At 38.7% G+C, this 17,615-nt stretch overlaps 1 protein-coding gene across 1 annotated transcript in view; it reads left to right on the plus strand.

Annotated features, from left to right (window-relative positions):
* LOC124788068 (E3 SUMO-protein ligase NSE2-like) overlaps positions 1–17,615 on the plus strand; it is a 58,222-nt gene that overhangs the window by 22,266 nt on the left and 18,341 nt on the right. Inside the window, exon 3 of the mRNA XM_047255161.1 lies at positions 17,415–17,520. Within this exon, the coding sequence (XP_047111117.1) occupies positions 17,415–17,520 (106 nt within the window). The remainder of the gene's footprint in view (positions 1–17,414; positions 17,521–17,615) is intronic.

Here is a 17,615-nt window from a genome sequence, read left to right on the forward strand (position 1 = left end):
AGTGAAGATCATCCTTTCTCCTGGTGTGATAGCTATGCACACTGCTATTACTTTTGAACTGGGTTGGATTATTAACAACAAATTTCATAAGTGAATATATATACTGTGAGGATGTCTAGATCCTTAAATAGATGTCTGCAGGATGACCATGGGTGGGCTCCAGCAATTATTCTGATTACACATTTTTGACCAATGAATACTTTCCTACTTAACGATGAATTACCCCAGAATATGATGCCATACGAAAGCAGTGAATGAAAGTAGGCATAGTAAGCTAATTTACTGAGATTCTTATCACCAAAATTTGCAATAACCCTAATAGCATACGTAGCTGAGCTCAGACGTTTCAGCAGACCATCAATGTGTTGCTTCCAGTTTAACCTCTCATCAATGGACACACCTAAAAATTTTGAAAATTCTGCCTTAGCTACAGACTTCTGTTCAAAGTCTATATTTATTACTGGAGTTGTGCCATTTACTGTACGGAACTGTATATACTGTGTTTTATCAAAATTTAAAGAGAGTCCGTTTGCTGAGAACCACTTAATAATTTTGTGAAAAACATCATTTACAATTACATCACTTAGTTCTTGGTTTTCGGAAATTATTACTATACTTGTATCTTCAGCAAAAAGAACTAACTTTACATCTTCATCAATGTGGAATGATAAGCCGTTAATGTATATCAAGAACAGTAAAGGACCTAAGACCGAACCCTGTGGGACCCTGTACTTGATAGGCCCCCAGTTTGAGGAATCAGCTGTTGTTTTAACATTACATGAACCACTTATTTCAACTTTCTGCATTCTTCCAGTTAAGTATGAAATAAACCATTTGTGCACTGCCCCTCTCAAACCATAATGATAGGTGTATGGATATATAGGTGCATAGATAATTTTTAAAATGTGACTGACATGTCCTACACTGTTGTGCTGGATACCCAAAGAGGAATGAATAAATACTATGGTTGTTTAATAGGTGAAAGGAACAGTTTGTGAACTAGGTTATCCCCGGAAACCATCCTTGTAACCATTGATGCCACTTTCTTATACACAAATATTCCGCACGTCCAGGGCCTCGCTGCGATGGAGCACTTCCTTTCACGCCGATCACCTGCCACCCTACCTAAAACCTCTTCCCTCATTACCTTAGCCAGCTTCATCCTGACCCACAACTTCTTCACTTTTGAAGGCCAGACATACCAACAATTAAAGGGAACAGCCATGGGTACCAGGATGGCCCCCTCGTACGCCAACCTATTCATGGGTCGCTTAGAGGAAGCCTTCTTGGTTACCCAGGCCTGCCAACCCAAAGTTTGGTACAGATTTATTGATGACATCTTCATGATCTGGACTCACAGTGAAGAACAACTCCAGAATTTCCTCTCCAACCTCAACTCCTTTGGTTCCATCAGATTCACCTGGTCCTACTCCAAATCCCACACCACTTTCCTTGACATTGACCTCCATCTGTCCAATGGCCAGCTTCACACGTCCGTCCACATCAAACCCACCAACAAGCAACAGTACCTCCATTATGACAGCTGCCACCCATTCCACATCAAACGGTCCCTTCCCTACAGCCTAGGTCTTCGTGGCAAACGAATCTGCTCCAGTACGGAATCCCTGAACCATTACACCAACAACCTGAAAACAGCTTTCGCATCCCGCAACTACCCTCCCGACCTGGTACAGAAGCAAATAACCAGAGCCACTTCCTCATCCCCTCAAACCCAGAACCTCCCACAGAAGAACCACAAAAGTGCCCCACTTGTGACAGGATACTTTCCGGGACTGGACCAGACTCTGAATGTGGCTCTCCAGCAGGGTTACGACTTCCTCAAATCCTGCCCTGAAATCAGATCCATCCTTCATGAAATCCTCCCCACTCCACCAAGAGTGTCTTTCCGCCGTCCACCTAACCTTCGTAACCTGTTAGTTCATCCCTATGAAATCCCCAAACCACCTTCCCTACCCTCTGGCTCCTACCCTTGTAACTGCCCCCGATGTACAACCTGTCCCATGCACCCTCCCACCACCACCTACTCCAGTCCTGTATCCCGGAAGGTGTACGCGATCAAAGGCAGAGCCACGTGTGAAAGCACCCACGTGATTTACCAACTGACCTGCCTACACTGTGACGCATTCTATGTGGGAATGACCAGCAACAAACTGTCCATTCGCATGAATGGACACAGGCAGACAGTGTTTGTTGGTAATGAGGATCACCCTGTGGCTAAAAATGCCTTGGTGCACGGCCAGCACATCTTGGCACAGTGTTACACCATCCGGGTTATCTGGATACTTCCCACTAACACCAACCGATCCGAACTCCGGAGATGGGAACTTGCTCATCAGTATATCCTCTCTTCCCGTTACCCACCAGGTCTCAATCTCCGCTAATTTCAAGTTGCCGCCACTCATACCTCACTTGTCATTCAACAACATCTTTGCCTCTTTGCCCCTAAGGTAAGTCTTTCCGCTCCCAGGATTGGAATGACTCCTTACCCTCTCCCTTAAAACCCACATCCTTTCGTCTTTCCCTCTCCTTCCCTCTTTCCTGACGAAGCAACCGTTGGTTGCGAAAGCTAGAATTTTGTGTATATTAAACTGACACATAATCCTAGTACAATTAATGTGTTCTTAAATTCCCTCTCTCAAGTCTCAAATCATATTAAAGCTTCCCCTTTATCTGTTTGCTCGTGTCCCCTACTGCTATTAACATTGCAAATTCCACTGACTGGACAAGTTGGTCCATTTTCAGTATTCATTATCTGGTCATATAAAATCGCTGAGACGATATTGCACTCACTGCCAGTGTCTGCCAAAATATCTATGTTGATTACTTATATTTCAGTCTCTAAAATAGGTATAAAAATTCAGTATGTGTACTTCGTTTTCGTGTTACAGATCTTTCCATACATCCTTCTGGTCTTCAGATTTTATGGTCATGATGGAAATTGAACTGTTTCCAGTGTTCATTCCCAACCAGGTTGCATTAGAAACTTTTTTTGATTTTCTGATTCTTGGTTTATTATCATGTGTTCTCCACAGATATTCCTTTCTGCTGATTGGTTTATTGACGTGTAACTATCATTTAAAACTTCACGGTGATCATTTCACTACTGTCCTCCGTGTGTCGGTTGATTTACTGAATTTTGTGATGCAACAGTGAAACTTTTCCATGCATGGCCTAGGTAACCTTGGAATCAAAATCTCCATCTGTTCTTCTCTTACTGAATAGTGTGGCTGTGCATCCTTGTTCCGATTTTTTTTATAAATTCTTTCTAGTTCAATTTGAATAATGTTGGGAGCCAAGAGTGTCATTTTCATTGATGATTGTTTATTTATGACCAATACTTGTTCAGAAACATCTCTTTCAATTGTTCATAACTCATATTCATCACTCGCTCTGCAACCACATGCCTTTCTCCTTTTATAATGCCAACACACAGACTCATTTTTGTTCATTCTAATATACAACAAGTGCATCTCTAAGCTGTTTTACAAATGCAACCAGGTGCATATTGCCTGTTGGTTGAATGACTAATATTTACAAACACATAGATGATTATCACTCACAATGCTAGTGGTGCTTACAATAATTTGTTTTTGTTTAGCTTTAAACGTCGCGTCAATTTCTTTGTGCAGTTTCTCCTTGTATCTTTTCAAATCAGTTACACTTTTGTCAGAGAATACAAGTATTTGACCAATTCGTTACTGTAATTTCATTCCACTGAGTCAGGTTCCAGCTGTCACCTGCTACAGACCTGCAGAGCAGCAAGTTATGTTTAACTTTGTCGATGTTTTCTTAGTAGTACTGAGATGAACAGGATGTGTGCATGCTGTGTGGTTGCAGGTGGAGCTGGCCACAGTTTGCGAATGGCAAAAGGCACTTTTGGCTACGGTTAGCCATCTTCAGGTTGCTGCTTCAGCGTGTAGCAGTGTTGGGGCATGTGGTGCATTGCGTGGGGCACCTCAGGCATCGTTTGTTTTGTGGATGGGCTCTGCTGCTAAGACTCCTTCCAGTGGACCCAACATGGGGGTCCGCCCTCACTGCAGGGCGAGTGACAGGTGGTAACACATTTTCATCATTCGAGGCAGAGGGCTAGTGTGGAGGCTGGCATCCTAGCCTCATCCATTCAGAGTGTGAGTGGACAGGTGGCCACTCTTTCACCTTTGCCTGCTCAGATTCTTTCAGCAGATCTGAGCAGGCACACGGGGGGAGTGGTTTGCTAGTTATCGAGAGCGCCATCATCAGGCATGTTTTGGAGCCTCTTAGAGGAGTAGCATTCAGGACCAAAAAGAAAGCCAATGTGCAATCTGTATGTTTTGTGGGGGCTTCATCTAAGGTGTGGAGGAGGCCTTGCATGCAGCTATCAAGCATGTAGGTTGCAGTCGTCTGCAAATTGTGGCTCACATCGGCATCAGTGACACATGTAACTCAAATTTTGAGGCCATCCTCAGTTCATACGGATGGCTGGCAGAAGTGTTGAAGGATGTTGGCCTCGCACGTGAGATACAAGCACAGCTCACTATTTGCAGTATTGTTCCCAAAGTTGATTGGGGTCCTTCGGTTTGGATTCAAGTAGAGTGTCTCAGCCAGTGGCTTTATTAACTCTGTGATGCTCTTGGCTGTAGATTTCTGGGTCCTTTTTGTCAGGTAGAGAGTTATAAAACTTCACTTCATAGGTGAGGTGTACATTATACAAAGGAAGTTAGATTAGATTAGATTAATACTAGTTCCATGGCTCATGAATACGATATTTCGTAATGATGTGGAACGAGTCGAATTTTCCAATACATGACATAATTAGGTTAATTTAACAACATACTTAAGTTAATATAACAACTTTATTTTTTGTGTTTTTTTTCTTTATTTTTTATTTTTTTTTTATTTTTTTAATATTTTTGTTTTGTTTTTTTCCTTTTTTTTCTTAATTTATATCTAAAAATTCCTCTATGGAGTAGAAGGAGTTGTCATTCAGAAATTCTTTTAATTTCTTCTTAAATACTTGTTGGTTATCTGTCAGACTTTTGATACTATTTGGTAAGTGACCAAAGACTTTAGTGCCAGTATAATTCACCCCTTTCTGTGCCAAAATTAGATTTAATCTTGAATAGTGAAGATCGTCCTTTCTCCTAGTATTGTAGTTATGCACACTGCTATTACTTTTGAATTGGGTTTGGTTGTTAATAACAAATTTCATAAGAGAGTGTATATACTGAGAAGCTACTGTGAATATCCCTAGATCCTTAAATAAATGTCTGCAGGATGATCTTGGGTGGACTCCAGCTATTATTCTGATTACACGCTTTTGTGCAATAAATACTTTATTCCTCAGTGATGAATTACCCCAAAATATGATGCCATATGAAAGCAATGAGTGAAAATAGGCGTAGTAAGCTAATTTACTAAGATGTTTATCACCAAAATTTGCAATGACCCTTATTGCATAAGTAGCTGAACTCAAACGTTTCAGCCGATCATCAATGTGTTTCTTCCAATTTAATCTCTCATCAATGGACATTCCTAAAAATTTGGAATATTCTACCTTAGCTATATGCTTCTGATTAAGGTCTATATTTATTAATGGCGTCATACCATTCACTGTACGGAACTGTATGTACTGTGTCTTATCAAAATTCAGTGAGAGTCCGTTTACAAGGAACCACTTAGTAATTTTCTGAAAGACAGTATTGACAATTTCATCAGTTAATTCTTGTTTCTCAGGTGTGATTACTATACCTGTATCATCAGCAAAGAGAACTAACTTTGCCTCTTCATGAATATAGAATGGCAAGTCATTAATATATAATAAGAACAACAAAGGACCCAAGACTGACCCTTGTGGAACCCCATTCTTGATAGTTCCCCAGTTTGAGGAATGTGCTGATCTTTGCATGTTTCGAGAACTACTTATTTCAACTTTCTGCACTCTTCCAGTTAGGTACGAATTAAACCATTTGTGCACTGTCCCACTCATGCCACAATACTTGAGCTTGTCTAGCAGAATTTCATGATTTACACAATCAAAAGCCTTTGAGAGATCACAAAAAATCCCAATGGGTGGTGTTCGGTTATTCAGATCATTCAAAATTTGACTGGTGAAAGCATATATGGCATTTTCTGTTGAAAAACCTTTCTGGAAACCAAACTGACATTTTGTTAGTACTTCATTTTTACAGATATGTGAAGCTACTCTTGAATACATTACTTTTTCAAAAATTTTGGATAAAGCTGTTAGAAGGGAGATTGGACGGTAATTGTTGACATCAGATCTATCCCCCTTTTTATGCAAAGGTATAACAATAGCATATTTCAGTCAATCAGGGAAAATGCCCTGTTCCAGAGAGCTATTACGCAGGTGGCTGAGAATCTTACTTATCTGTTGAGAGCAAGCTTTTAATATTTTGCTGGAAATGCCATCAATTCCATGTGAGTTTTTGCTTTTAAGCAAGTTTATTATTTTCCTAATTTCAGAGGGAGAAGTGGGTGAGATTTCAATTGTATCAAATTGCATAGGTATGGCCTCTTCCATTAACAGCCTAGCATCTTCTAATGAACACCTGGATCCTACTATATCCACAACATTTAGAAAATGATTATTAAAAATATTTTCAACTCCTGACTTTTTGTTTGTAAAGCTTTCATTCAATTTGATGGTAAAACTGTCTTCCTCTGCTCTTGGTTGACCTGTTTCTCTTTTAATAATATTCCAAATTGTTTTAATTTTATTATCAGAGTTGCTGATTTCAGACATGATACACATACTCCTGGATTTTTTAATAACTTTTCTTAATATAACACAGTACTTTTTATAATTTTTGATAGTTTCTGGGTCACTACTCTTTCTTGCTGTCAGATACATTTCCCTTTTTTGGTTACAAGATATTTTTCTACCCTTAGTAAGCCATGGTTTGTTACAAGGTTTCTTACGAGTATATTTAACTACTTTCTTGGAGAAGCAGTTTTCAAATGTATTTACAAAAATGACATGAAATAAATTATATTTTAAATTGGCATCAGGTTCACGGTACACCTCATCCCAGTCTAACTGCTGTAGGCTTTCCCTGAAATTTGCAATTGTTAAATCGTTGACTGAACGTACTACTTTGGAGGACTGTTTAGTATTGCTGAATGGAGCTATGTCATATATTGTAACTAGCTGTGCACCATGATCAGAAAGACCATTCTCAACAGGCTGAGCATTTATCTGGTTAAACTTATCTTGGTCTATAAAGAAGTTATCTATCAGTGAGCTGCTATCCTTTACCACCCGAGTAGGAAAATCAATAACGGGTGTCAAATTGAAAGAACCGAGTAATACTTCAAGGTCATTTTTCCTATTACCCTCTTTCAGAGAATCTACATTGAAGTCCCCACAAATAATAATTTGCTTCCCCCTGTCTGACAGATAGCACAACAAGGAGTCCAAATTTTTCAGAAATAGATGAAAATTTCCTGATGGGGACCTGTATACCCGCACCCGACCCAAGCAGTCGTTCCAACTCCAAATTAACTCTCCCAACAGAAGAGTTCAAATGAGGCTGGTTATGGCGTCTCAGGACAGATACAAATTCAACATTGGTGTGTCTCGATGCCGACGCAATCTTTACCAGGTCACACTCTATACTGTACCCAGGATCTCTGTTGATGCTGTTCCCTGGCCCTCCCACAATAACCACGGTGTCTTCCCTGGTAAATCCTTTACTCAGGTAGCAGATTACTTGTGGAGTGCACTTGGTTTTTTTAAGGGCAGGTGGTAGTTTGAGGTACTCAAATGAACACTCGCCAGTCGACATGCAGATAGCAAAATCAGCCATGTTCAGTGTAAAGACACTTTGACTGTCAAAATTTTATCAGTAAATTGTTGAAGTATTCATATCTAGGTTCCCAAATTGACTGCCATCTAGGAAATTTGTCATGCTCATATTATTCTCAGGACTGAGAACTGGCTGAATCCAAAGTTGAAAGCTCTGAAATATTTAGGGAGTCGTGGAACATATATCGGAAAGACGGTTTAGATGCCATAACTGGTGGATGTGTATTGCAGTTGACAAAAATATTGTGTCTAATGAAGTTGATTTTGAGTGTCTGGACATGTATAACAATTCTTCCATGACAGTTTTAAAGTCATTCGAAGAAAGTCTATACTCAGTAGTGTGGAAATATCCAGATCATGCAATATTAGTTGGAGCTGACATTAACCTACTGATTATAGACTGAGATATCAATGGATTCATTGCAGGAGGTATGGACAGGCAGTCTTGTGAAGTGCTTCTGAACACAGTTGTCTGAAAACTGTCTTAGCACCTAAGTCAACAACGCACATGTAGTGCAAATATTTTAGACATTCTAGCTACAAACAGTCCTGACCTTGCTGATGGTATCAGTATAGCGACAGGAATGAGTGATCATGATGTCATTATAGTGACAATGGGTACTAAAGTTAGCAAATCGGTCAAGAAGGTTAGGAGAGTATTTTTGCTCAAAGAGCAAATAAGCAGGTGCAAGCATCCCACTTTGACAATGAATGGACATCATGAACTTCCACTGTGACGAAAGTAGAGGAATTGTGGAAAAAATTTAAACAGATTGTGAACCCTGCTTAGGAACAGTATGTACCGAGTCAATGGATTGAGACTGGAAAATACCCACCATGGTTTAATAACAAAATTCAGAAAATGCTGAGGAAGCAAAGATTGTTGCACTGATAGTAGTAGTTGTAGCAGCAGCAGCAACAACAACTTTATTCATCCGTAGATCTCTTTTTACAAGGATATAGGACATTTCAAAGTATTTACAAATTTAGACCAATTTGAAATAAGCTAATTCGTATACACATGTATTTACAGACTTCGAGTTAGAGACAATCATTAGATTTACTCCTGGTATACAATACTTTTTTTACAGATAACTTATTAAATAATGTATTGCCACACTTTTCACTCATATCTCACTATCAGTCACTGCACACACTATACTCACATTGTTTCATAACACTTCACTCACTACACACGTGCGTGCGCGCGTGCGCGCGCGCGCACACACACACACACACACACACACACACACACACACACACACACTCTCTCTCTCTCTCTCTCTGGTGATCTCTGGGCCATTTTCTGTACCGCAACTTCCCATTTGCCATCCTGAAAAACTGAGTCAGCATTCCTCCATAATGAGTGAGTTGTTGAGCTCAGAAAGTGGAAGAGGTGTTAGTATTGTGCTATGCATAACTTGGGGGTAAGTATTTCTAAAAAGGAAAAAAAGAAGGAAAAAAACATAAAGTGAAGGTGTTATGTGGAAAGTTGGATGTTTTATTATTATTATTATTATTATTATTATTATTATTATTTATTTGTATAACATTTTTTTATCAAACCCCTACTCTGTTTTATCTTAGTAATACATCAATGTATAAAATGTATTGCATAACAGGTACTTTTTAGCTGCCTTTTTAAATAAGCGTATTTTTGCAATTTCTTTAATCTCTTGTGGTAATTTATTGTACAGTTTTATTCTGTGGTAGAAAATGCTGTTTTGAGTTTTATGTTTATTTTTTCTTGGTAAATGTAAGTTGAGTCAATCTCTTGTTGCATGGTCATGGACAGAGCTGTTTGTGTAGTAATTACCAATGTTATTTTTGATGTGTACAACTGACTGGTAAATGTATTCACATGGAGTTCTCAACAGATCTTTACAATGAGCTCGACTAGTATTTTTGGTTATTATTCTTAAGGCTCTTTCCTGGAGTTTGAAAATTGTGTTCATATTTTGTGCGTTTGTTCCCCAAAAAAGAATGCCATAGCTAAAAATTTGAGTGTACATATGAATAATATGTAACTAAAAGACATTGCATGTTACACACTCATGATAGGATTCTAAGGGCGTAACATGCTGATGACATTCTGTTTGCACCTACCTTTGTGTGTTCACACCACTTCAGCTGAGAATCAATGTTCAGTCCTGGAAATTTTGCATTTGTTATACTGCCTATAGAGGTGTCATCTACATTTAATTTAACATTGTCATTTTTACTCTTCAAACTGAAATTCGTGGCATCAGTTTTCTTTATATTCAATGTCACTTTATTGCTTATTGACCAATCATAAACTTCCTTGAGAGTTTCATTTGCTGTCTCAGCAAGGAGTTCTCTTGTTTCCTCAGGGACTATAATATTGCTGTCATCAGCGAAGAGAATTTTTTCACCATGAGTAACATTACTGGGAAAGTCATTGATGTATATCAGGAATAGTATTGGTCCTAATATGCTACCTTGCGGATCCCCTATATTAATGTATTTTGGTTCTGATAAGTGTTTTACTAAATGTTTAGATCTATTTGAAGTATGTGTTATCTCTACTGTTTGTACCCTATCTGTTAGGTATGATTGAAACCAGTCATTAGCTACCCCTCTTATTTGTAATGGTTCTAATTTATTTAATAGAATCTTGTGGTCAACTGTATAAAAGGCCTTAGAAAGATCTAAAAGTATGCCTGTGACACACTCATCTTTATCAAGAGCATCAAGTACAACTTTTGTGAATTCTACTGTGGCTGACTCCGTATTTTTGCCACTTTGGAAACTGAACTGTGATTCGCTTAAAAGATTGTATTTATTCAGTTAATTTGTTAATCTGTCTTTCATAATTGCTTCTATTATTTTTGAGAATGGTGACAACAGGGAAATGGGCCGGTAATTTTCTGTCTTTTGCATTACTTTTCTTAAGCAAAGGTACAACTCTTGCCTGTTTTAACTGCTCTGGAAATGTCCCCTATGTGAAGGATTAATTTATTATATTTGTTAAGGGGGCTTGTATAATCCTTATACAGTACTTCATCTAAGCCTACTGACTTTTATTTTTTAGATTTTGAACATTTTTATTGACTTCATTCTGTGTGGTTGGAAGTAACATCATTGTATTTAGTGCAACATTATTTATAGGTGTTATATTTGTTTTGGGGAATTTTTGCTGTAACTTCTCTGCAATACTTGAAAAATGCTCGTTTACATAGTTTGCTAAGTGTTGTGGATCATTTATTACCTTATCCCCCTCCCCCTTAGCAGTATGTTATTCTGTGTTTGTTTGCCTCTCCCCGTTTCCTTTTGTATAACGTAGCAGACTGCTTTGCTTTTATTGTCTGCATTATATATTATTTTGTCATTAAATGACTTTTTTGCAGCAGTCAGCACCTTCCTATAGATCTTTTTGGATCTATTATAGAAATTTAAGAATTGTGGATCATTACAAATCTTTTTCATGGAATTGAAGTGTTTAAGTGTCTGGGAGGACTTCTTAATATGTGCTGTTATCCATCTGTTTTTGTGAGATGTTGATACAGACATGCATACTTTTGGAAATGCCTTTTCAAAGTTCAATTTAAACAATGTGGAGAATTTAGGGAATTTCATATTCTCATTGATTTCCTTATACACTTCATCCAAGCTTTGTTATTCTAGTTATTTTGAAAAATCTTTTATTTTCATTTCTGATAGATGTCGTTTGAAGGCTTGTAGTTTAGGGAATTATTCAATGCCTGATTTTACTTTTGTTATTTGACAGAGATGGTCTGATAGTCCGAGATCTTTTACAGCTACATCATATTTTTGCCTGTCCATATTTGTGGCCACATGGTCAATTACTGGTGCAGTCATTGTAGTAGCCCTTGTTGCGCTATTGACCAGTAGGGACATGACAAAACTTTGAAGGATGTTTATGAAGGTGCTGCTGGATTCATTTATGATATTAGTGTTGATGTTAATGTCCCCACACAGAATTATGTTGACCTTTGTACTTGAGACTTTATCTAAAACTTCTGTTAATTTATTGCAAAAAGTGCCCACACTACCACTGGGAGATCTATACACACACAAAATGATTAATTTCTTGGTGATATCAAGCCCTGTTAATTCAATAGCTGATACTTCAAAGTGTTTGTCTTCACTTACTGAACTGAGGTCATGTCTTGATTTGAACTGTGTTCCTTTTCTGAAATAAATGCATGGTCCTCCACCCCTTGAAGTAGTTCTGCAGTAAGAGTTTGCCCTTTCATATAATGATAATACTATATGTTGGATTTCTGTGTCTCTACACCAGTGCTCAGTAATACAAACTACTGTGCAGTTCAAAGAATGGAGCTCAACTTCTAATAGTTGTATTTTATTTTTTATTGATTGCATGTTTTGAGGGAGGATTGTTAACTCTGTTGTGAAATGTCCCATGTTACTCTTTCCAGTGGTTTGTTTTTCTTTGTGGCATCTGGTATGTGTGATATCTGAAGTGTTAAAATCTGTCTTGTGAGTGATTGTTTCAGTATTTTTTAAACTACTCGAGATACCCTTTAAGTAGGGGAACCTGTTGTCTGGATTTATCCCAAAAAAGACCTACTTTACCTACATATGACAACAGGTATTTGACCATGTGTGGCCTGAGGTTCACCCCCTATACTTTCATGAATCAGCTGTACCAGTCTTCCCTTCCCAGTCCTGTTTAGGTGTAGGCCATGCCTAGTGAAACTCCATCTGTTGATAGTCTCGGCGGGCACCAGATAAACATGAGCAAAGTTGGCTATCCTCAGAGCCATCCCTAACCCCACATTGATTTGCCTCACAGCTCCATCAAGGTGTGGTCGATAATGACGCTAGAACAGCTCAACAAAGTGTATGTTGGTGCCATGAATCAGGAAAGCTATCTTGTCCAGGTCACCACCTATATCATATGCCCCATCCGTGTCCAAACTGTTTCCTGCCCCACCCACTATCACTACATGGTCTTCTTTTGTAAAGTCCTTACACAAAGACCCTAGGTCCTCTATCACATGACTTAGCCCTACATTTGGCTTGAAGATACTGGTGGTCTGGTATGCTGCCCCTAAACTTTCCTGTAACTGAGGGCCTACACCTCGCCCATGGCTACTACCTAGCAGCAGCACTTTCTTCTTCCTAACACTTCGTACATTCCTAGCTTCTTGGCCGTGGTTGAAGTGTGCTGCACATTTCCTGCTCCTCGTTCTACCTGAGGCTCTTCTGCACTTAACTCTGGCAAATACCAGTTTTTGGTGTTGATGATAAAACTGTCAGATCACATTCTCTTTCTTCCTATCTTCTTACGAGCTGCCAGTTCCCAGCCACCTCCCCCCCCCCCCCCCCCCCTATTTCCCTTGATCCTTATGAATTCCTTCCTTGCTTCCTCCAACTGTGCCTGAAGAATGTAGATTTTCCTTTCCTGTTCCCCAATCAAAATGTTCCTACTGCATATTACTTTGCAGTTCCAGGAGAGAGCCTCTTCTGTTCTCCCAACATTCTCCCCACTGCATCCCCCCCCCCTCCCCCCCGCAGTGAAAATGTTCCCTACAAGATTGGCAACAAATCCCTCTACTCACTACTCTATGACAGCTCCCACATTTTTCACTCATGATCAGTTTGGAAGGAATAATTAAGTTTAAAGAATGTTTTAAATTTGTGAAGGAAGCAAGATTGGCTGTGTGTAAACAAAAAACGACACAAAGGCCTTATGTGCGGTGGTTGTTGTTTTTGTACTGTTTTAGAGATACGATGACAGAAGAATGAATTCGTAATTACTTTGCTTTTAGACAATTTATGTTATCAGCAGTATTTGGTCAAGTTTTTAAATGTTTATAACTCGGAAAATTTAGGCCTAGATCACACTTATCTAACTAGTAAACAATATGAAATGTGTTAGTTAAATACAATTTAGAAACTTTTAATTACACTTTTATTGCAACAGTAGACACTGATGAAACTAGTAGCTGTCTTTTTTTAAACAAATTTTACACTATCAAGAAAACCTGAATAGAATTTTTTGTGTTTATGTCACGCAAAATTTCAGATTATGTTGCGATTATCGAGACTTCAACTAAAGAACAAGTTTTTTCTAGAACAAGCTCTGCTGGGATGCTAATATTCAGTTGTGTGACAAGAACGGGCACTACAGCAAGCATACAAAACTCTCTGCCATGCACCGTACAATGTCTTGTAGAGCATGTATGCAGATGCAGATTTTCAAAGTTTAAATCAAGGAATTGGTTAGCAACCATTTATTAAAGTCAAAGAAAATTTCAGTAACTACTCTTTCTAAAACTATACTGGATTTGCTATTTATTCCAATGTTTGTATCACCTGCAGACAAAACAATCCTGGCTTCTGGTAACGTTATGGGGGAAAAGTGATACAGGGTGCATTTATGCTGCTACCTCACTGCTCTCTTCTCACCACCATGGCCGAGCAGTGATGAAACAAAGCCACTGAGTCTTACTGGACCATTTAACCTGCACCATCACTGCTTCCCCTGTTGCTTGCTCCGATGCTCGCCAGATGATTATCTCTGTCTTGTTTGTTTTTTTGTACCCTGACCATCACCATATCTCCTGAGACTTGAATCTTGATTGGCTGCTTCAAGGTCACTGAAACAGTGTCATGTGAACAGTTGCAGGGTAATTACTCCTGGCGAGGAGCGAGGCTGCATCATGAAAGTACCTTAATATTCTAATTTTACTCGGGTGCCGATGACCTCGCTGCCTATTACCCTAAACCACTAATCATTATCATCGTCTCATCTAATTTAGTTAAAAGGATGTTGTGATTTACAAAGTAAATTGCCCTTTACAGACCACAGAATATACAAATAGTGTGTAACTTGTTATGTAATGAATTAAATAAGTTCTCACTGTATACATTAAAAGGCTCCTCAATATCAGAACCCTAGAGGTCTGAACTGTGACTTTGGTAACATATTATTTCCAATGATATTATTAATAAACCAATTGTATATTTCACTTCACTAAAATTTTCGCCAGCAAAAGTAAAATTTGCCGGCATATCTTTATCTCCTTCTTTAGACAAAGGCTTAACTTCAGTTTTGCTTGAATCATATTGTTTACCAGACTTACTTACAAGGTCTGGGCACAAATGTGGAAACACCACAAAATATGCATGCTTGAACATAAATGTTGATGCTAGCCAAGCCTGAAGGTTGCACTGTTGTATTTAACCACAAATGGCACTTTCACAATGTCCTCAATATGTTGCAAGTGTCTGCTCGGTCCAAATAGTATTCTGTGTGGTTGTGAGAGCATTGTATCAAAGCTAAGTGAATTCAAATGTGGGCAAATTGATGGTGCCTGTATGGTGGGTGCTTACATAACCAAGGGAGTTGAAGTGTTTGGTGTTTCAAGAGGCACCTATCAAAGATTTATACCACATATCGGGAAAGTGGAAAAACATCATCTGCACCGTTACAACGCGGATGAAAGTTTGTGTGGAGTGATTGTGGTGGACAGTTATTGAAGAGTATTGTGACAGAAAATAAAGGGGACAACAGTTGCAAAAGTCACTGCAGACCTGAATGTGACATTCACTAACCCTGTCAGCACCAGAGCAGCATAAAGAGAGTTCCACAAGCAGGGAATTACAGGGTGCGCTGGAATTCCAAAACCACCCATGAGTGTTGCAAATGTTCATAATTGGAGAACTGGAAAACATGGTGCCAAAGCCATAAAACCTGGACTATGGAGCAGTGAAAGAATTTGGTCGGATGAGTCTTGTTCACACTGTTTCTAACTTCTGGCCGCATTTACATTCTAAGACTGAAACATGACAGGTGTTTGGTGATGGTCTGGGCAGCTGTACCATAGCATTCTGTGGGCCAAATGGTTACTCTGTAATGTCACATTATTCCCAATGTGACCATTTTAAGCTGATCGGGTGCATCCCATGGTTCAATGTTTGTTTCCCAGTTGTGATGCTGTGTTCCAAGATGACCAGTATCTGTGTTCACACAGCTCCCATTGTCCAGGGCTAGTTTTTTGAGCATGATAATGAATTTTCACATCTCTTCTGGCCACCACAATCACCAGATCTCAATATTATTGAGTCTTTGTGGTTTGCTTCGGAGAGAAGGGTGCATGATAACTATTGAGGCTTTTATGTCTATCATATTGATATCATCATCATTACACTATTGGTGCAGTTGTTGTTGTTGTGGTCTTCAGTCCTGAGACTGGTTTGATGCAGCTCTCCATGCTACTCTATCCTGTGCAAGCTTCTTCATCTCCCAGTACCTACTGCAACCTACATCCTTCTGAATCTGCTTAGTGTATTCATCTCTTGGTCTCCCCCTACGATTTTTACCCTCCACGCTGCCCTCCAATACTAAATTGGTGATCCCTTGATGCCTCAGAACATGTCGTACCAACCGATCCCTTCTTCTGGTCAAGTTGTGCCACAAACTTCTCTTCTCCCCAATCCTATTCAATACTTCCTCATTAGTTATGTGATCTACCCATCTAATCTTCAGCATTCTTCTGTAGTACCACATTTCGAAAGCTTCTATTCTCTTCTTGTCCAAACTATTTACCGTCCATGTTTCACTTCCATACATGGCTACACTCCATACAAATACTTTCAGAAATGACTTCCTGACACTTAAATCTATACTCGATGTTAACAAATTTCTCCTCTTCAGAAACGCTTTCCTTGCCATTGCCAGTCTACATTTTATTGCTAATGTCTACATATTGGTGCAGTAATGTGGTGTTTACTGTTGCCAAATAATATAGTCTATTTTTCAACCAGTAACATTTTATTGTCACAAGCACTGACTGGACTCTGGCAAGGCACTGAGATCTTTGCAAATTAAGACACTTAGGTGTACCAGTGACAGTTGAAGTTACACAGTTCCTCCAGTGCTTCAAAAGTAGCTCATGCATTGTCATATGGAAACAAAGATAGAACATTCACTACAATATGAGCTTGAATTAAAAAAATATTGTTTTACCATTCATGCCAGTTTGCACATTTTTAACCATAGAGTATCCTGACTGTTTGCAAGTATCAGATCAATATTGATCATACTCTGTACCACTCCGATACATTTTGGACTACAGTGAAGTTTCCTCTAACACATCTTGTAGGAGACGGACAAATTATGTGATTTTAGGAGTAAGACAAACATTACTTTCATAGGAAAATGTAATCTTCAGTAAAACATTTACAGTCATAGTAACTGTCTCTTTTTTTAATTTCTTTTACATCCTTGAGAATAGTTATAAATCTTCAACTTGATATCACTCATCCTCTGTTTTGTATAGGGTGAGATGGCCTAGAAATGACCACTTTCAACTTTTTTGATGTCGAGCAATAGCTTAATTTGATAAAGTGGCACCATTATAGCAAGCCATGGGCTTCTTTTTCCGTTGTTCTTGCCCCTCCCCCTTTTCCAAACACATCACACACACCCTTCCACTTACTTTACTGTGCTCACAATGTGAGCATTTGATGATGTGATGTGATTGGAAAATAAATTCAATTTACAAAGTGACTATCTCTGTGGTATAAGTGTTACTAGTTAACACAGAAAAATAAAATATTCTGATTTTGTTTCCAGTTGTATGAAAGACTTCTAAATGAAGAAGCAGCTAACAGACAAAATCCTAAAAGACATCAGATGTATTCCAGGTTAGAAAAAACCATTAAGGATTCTGTGGACAGAGGCATGTAACTAATTTTTATTTTTATGTGTGTATTTCATTGTAGTTGTGTCAAATTGAATGTATTAATAAGAGCAGATCAGTTTCCTTGTGACTTC

The sequence above is a fragment of the Schistocerca piceifrons genome, chromosome 3, assembly GCF_021461385.2.
Source record: "Schistocerca piceifrons isolate TAMUIC-IGC-003096 chromosome 3, iqSchPice1.1, whole genome shotgun sequence".
In the NCBI taxonomy this organism is placed as follows: domain Eukaryota; kingdom Metazoa; phylum Arthropoda; class Insecta; order Orthoptera; family Acrididae; genus Schistocerca; species Schistocerca piceifrons.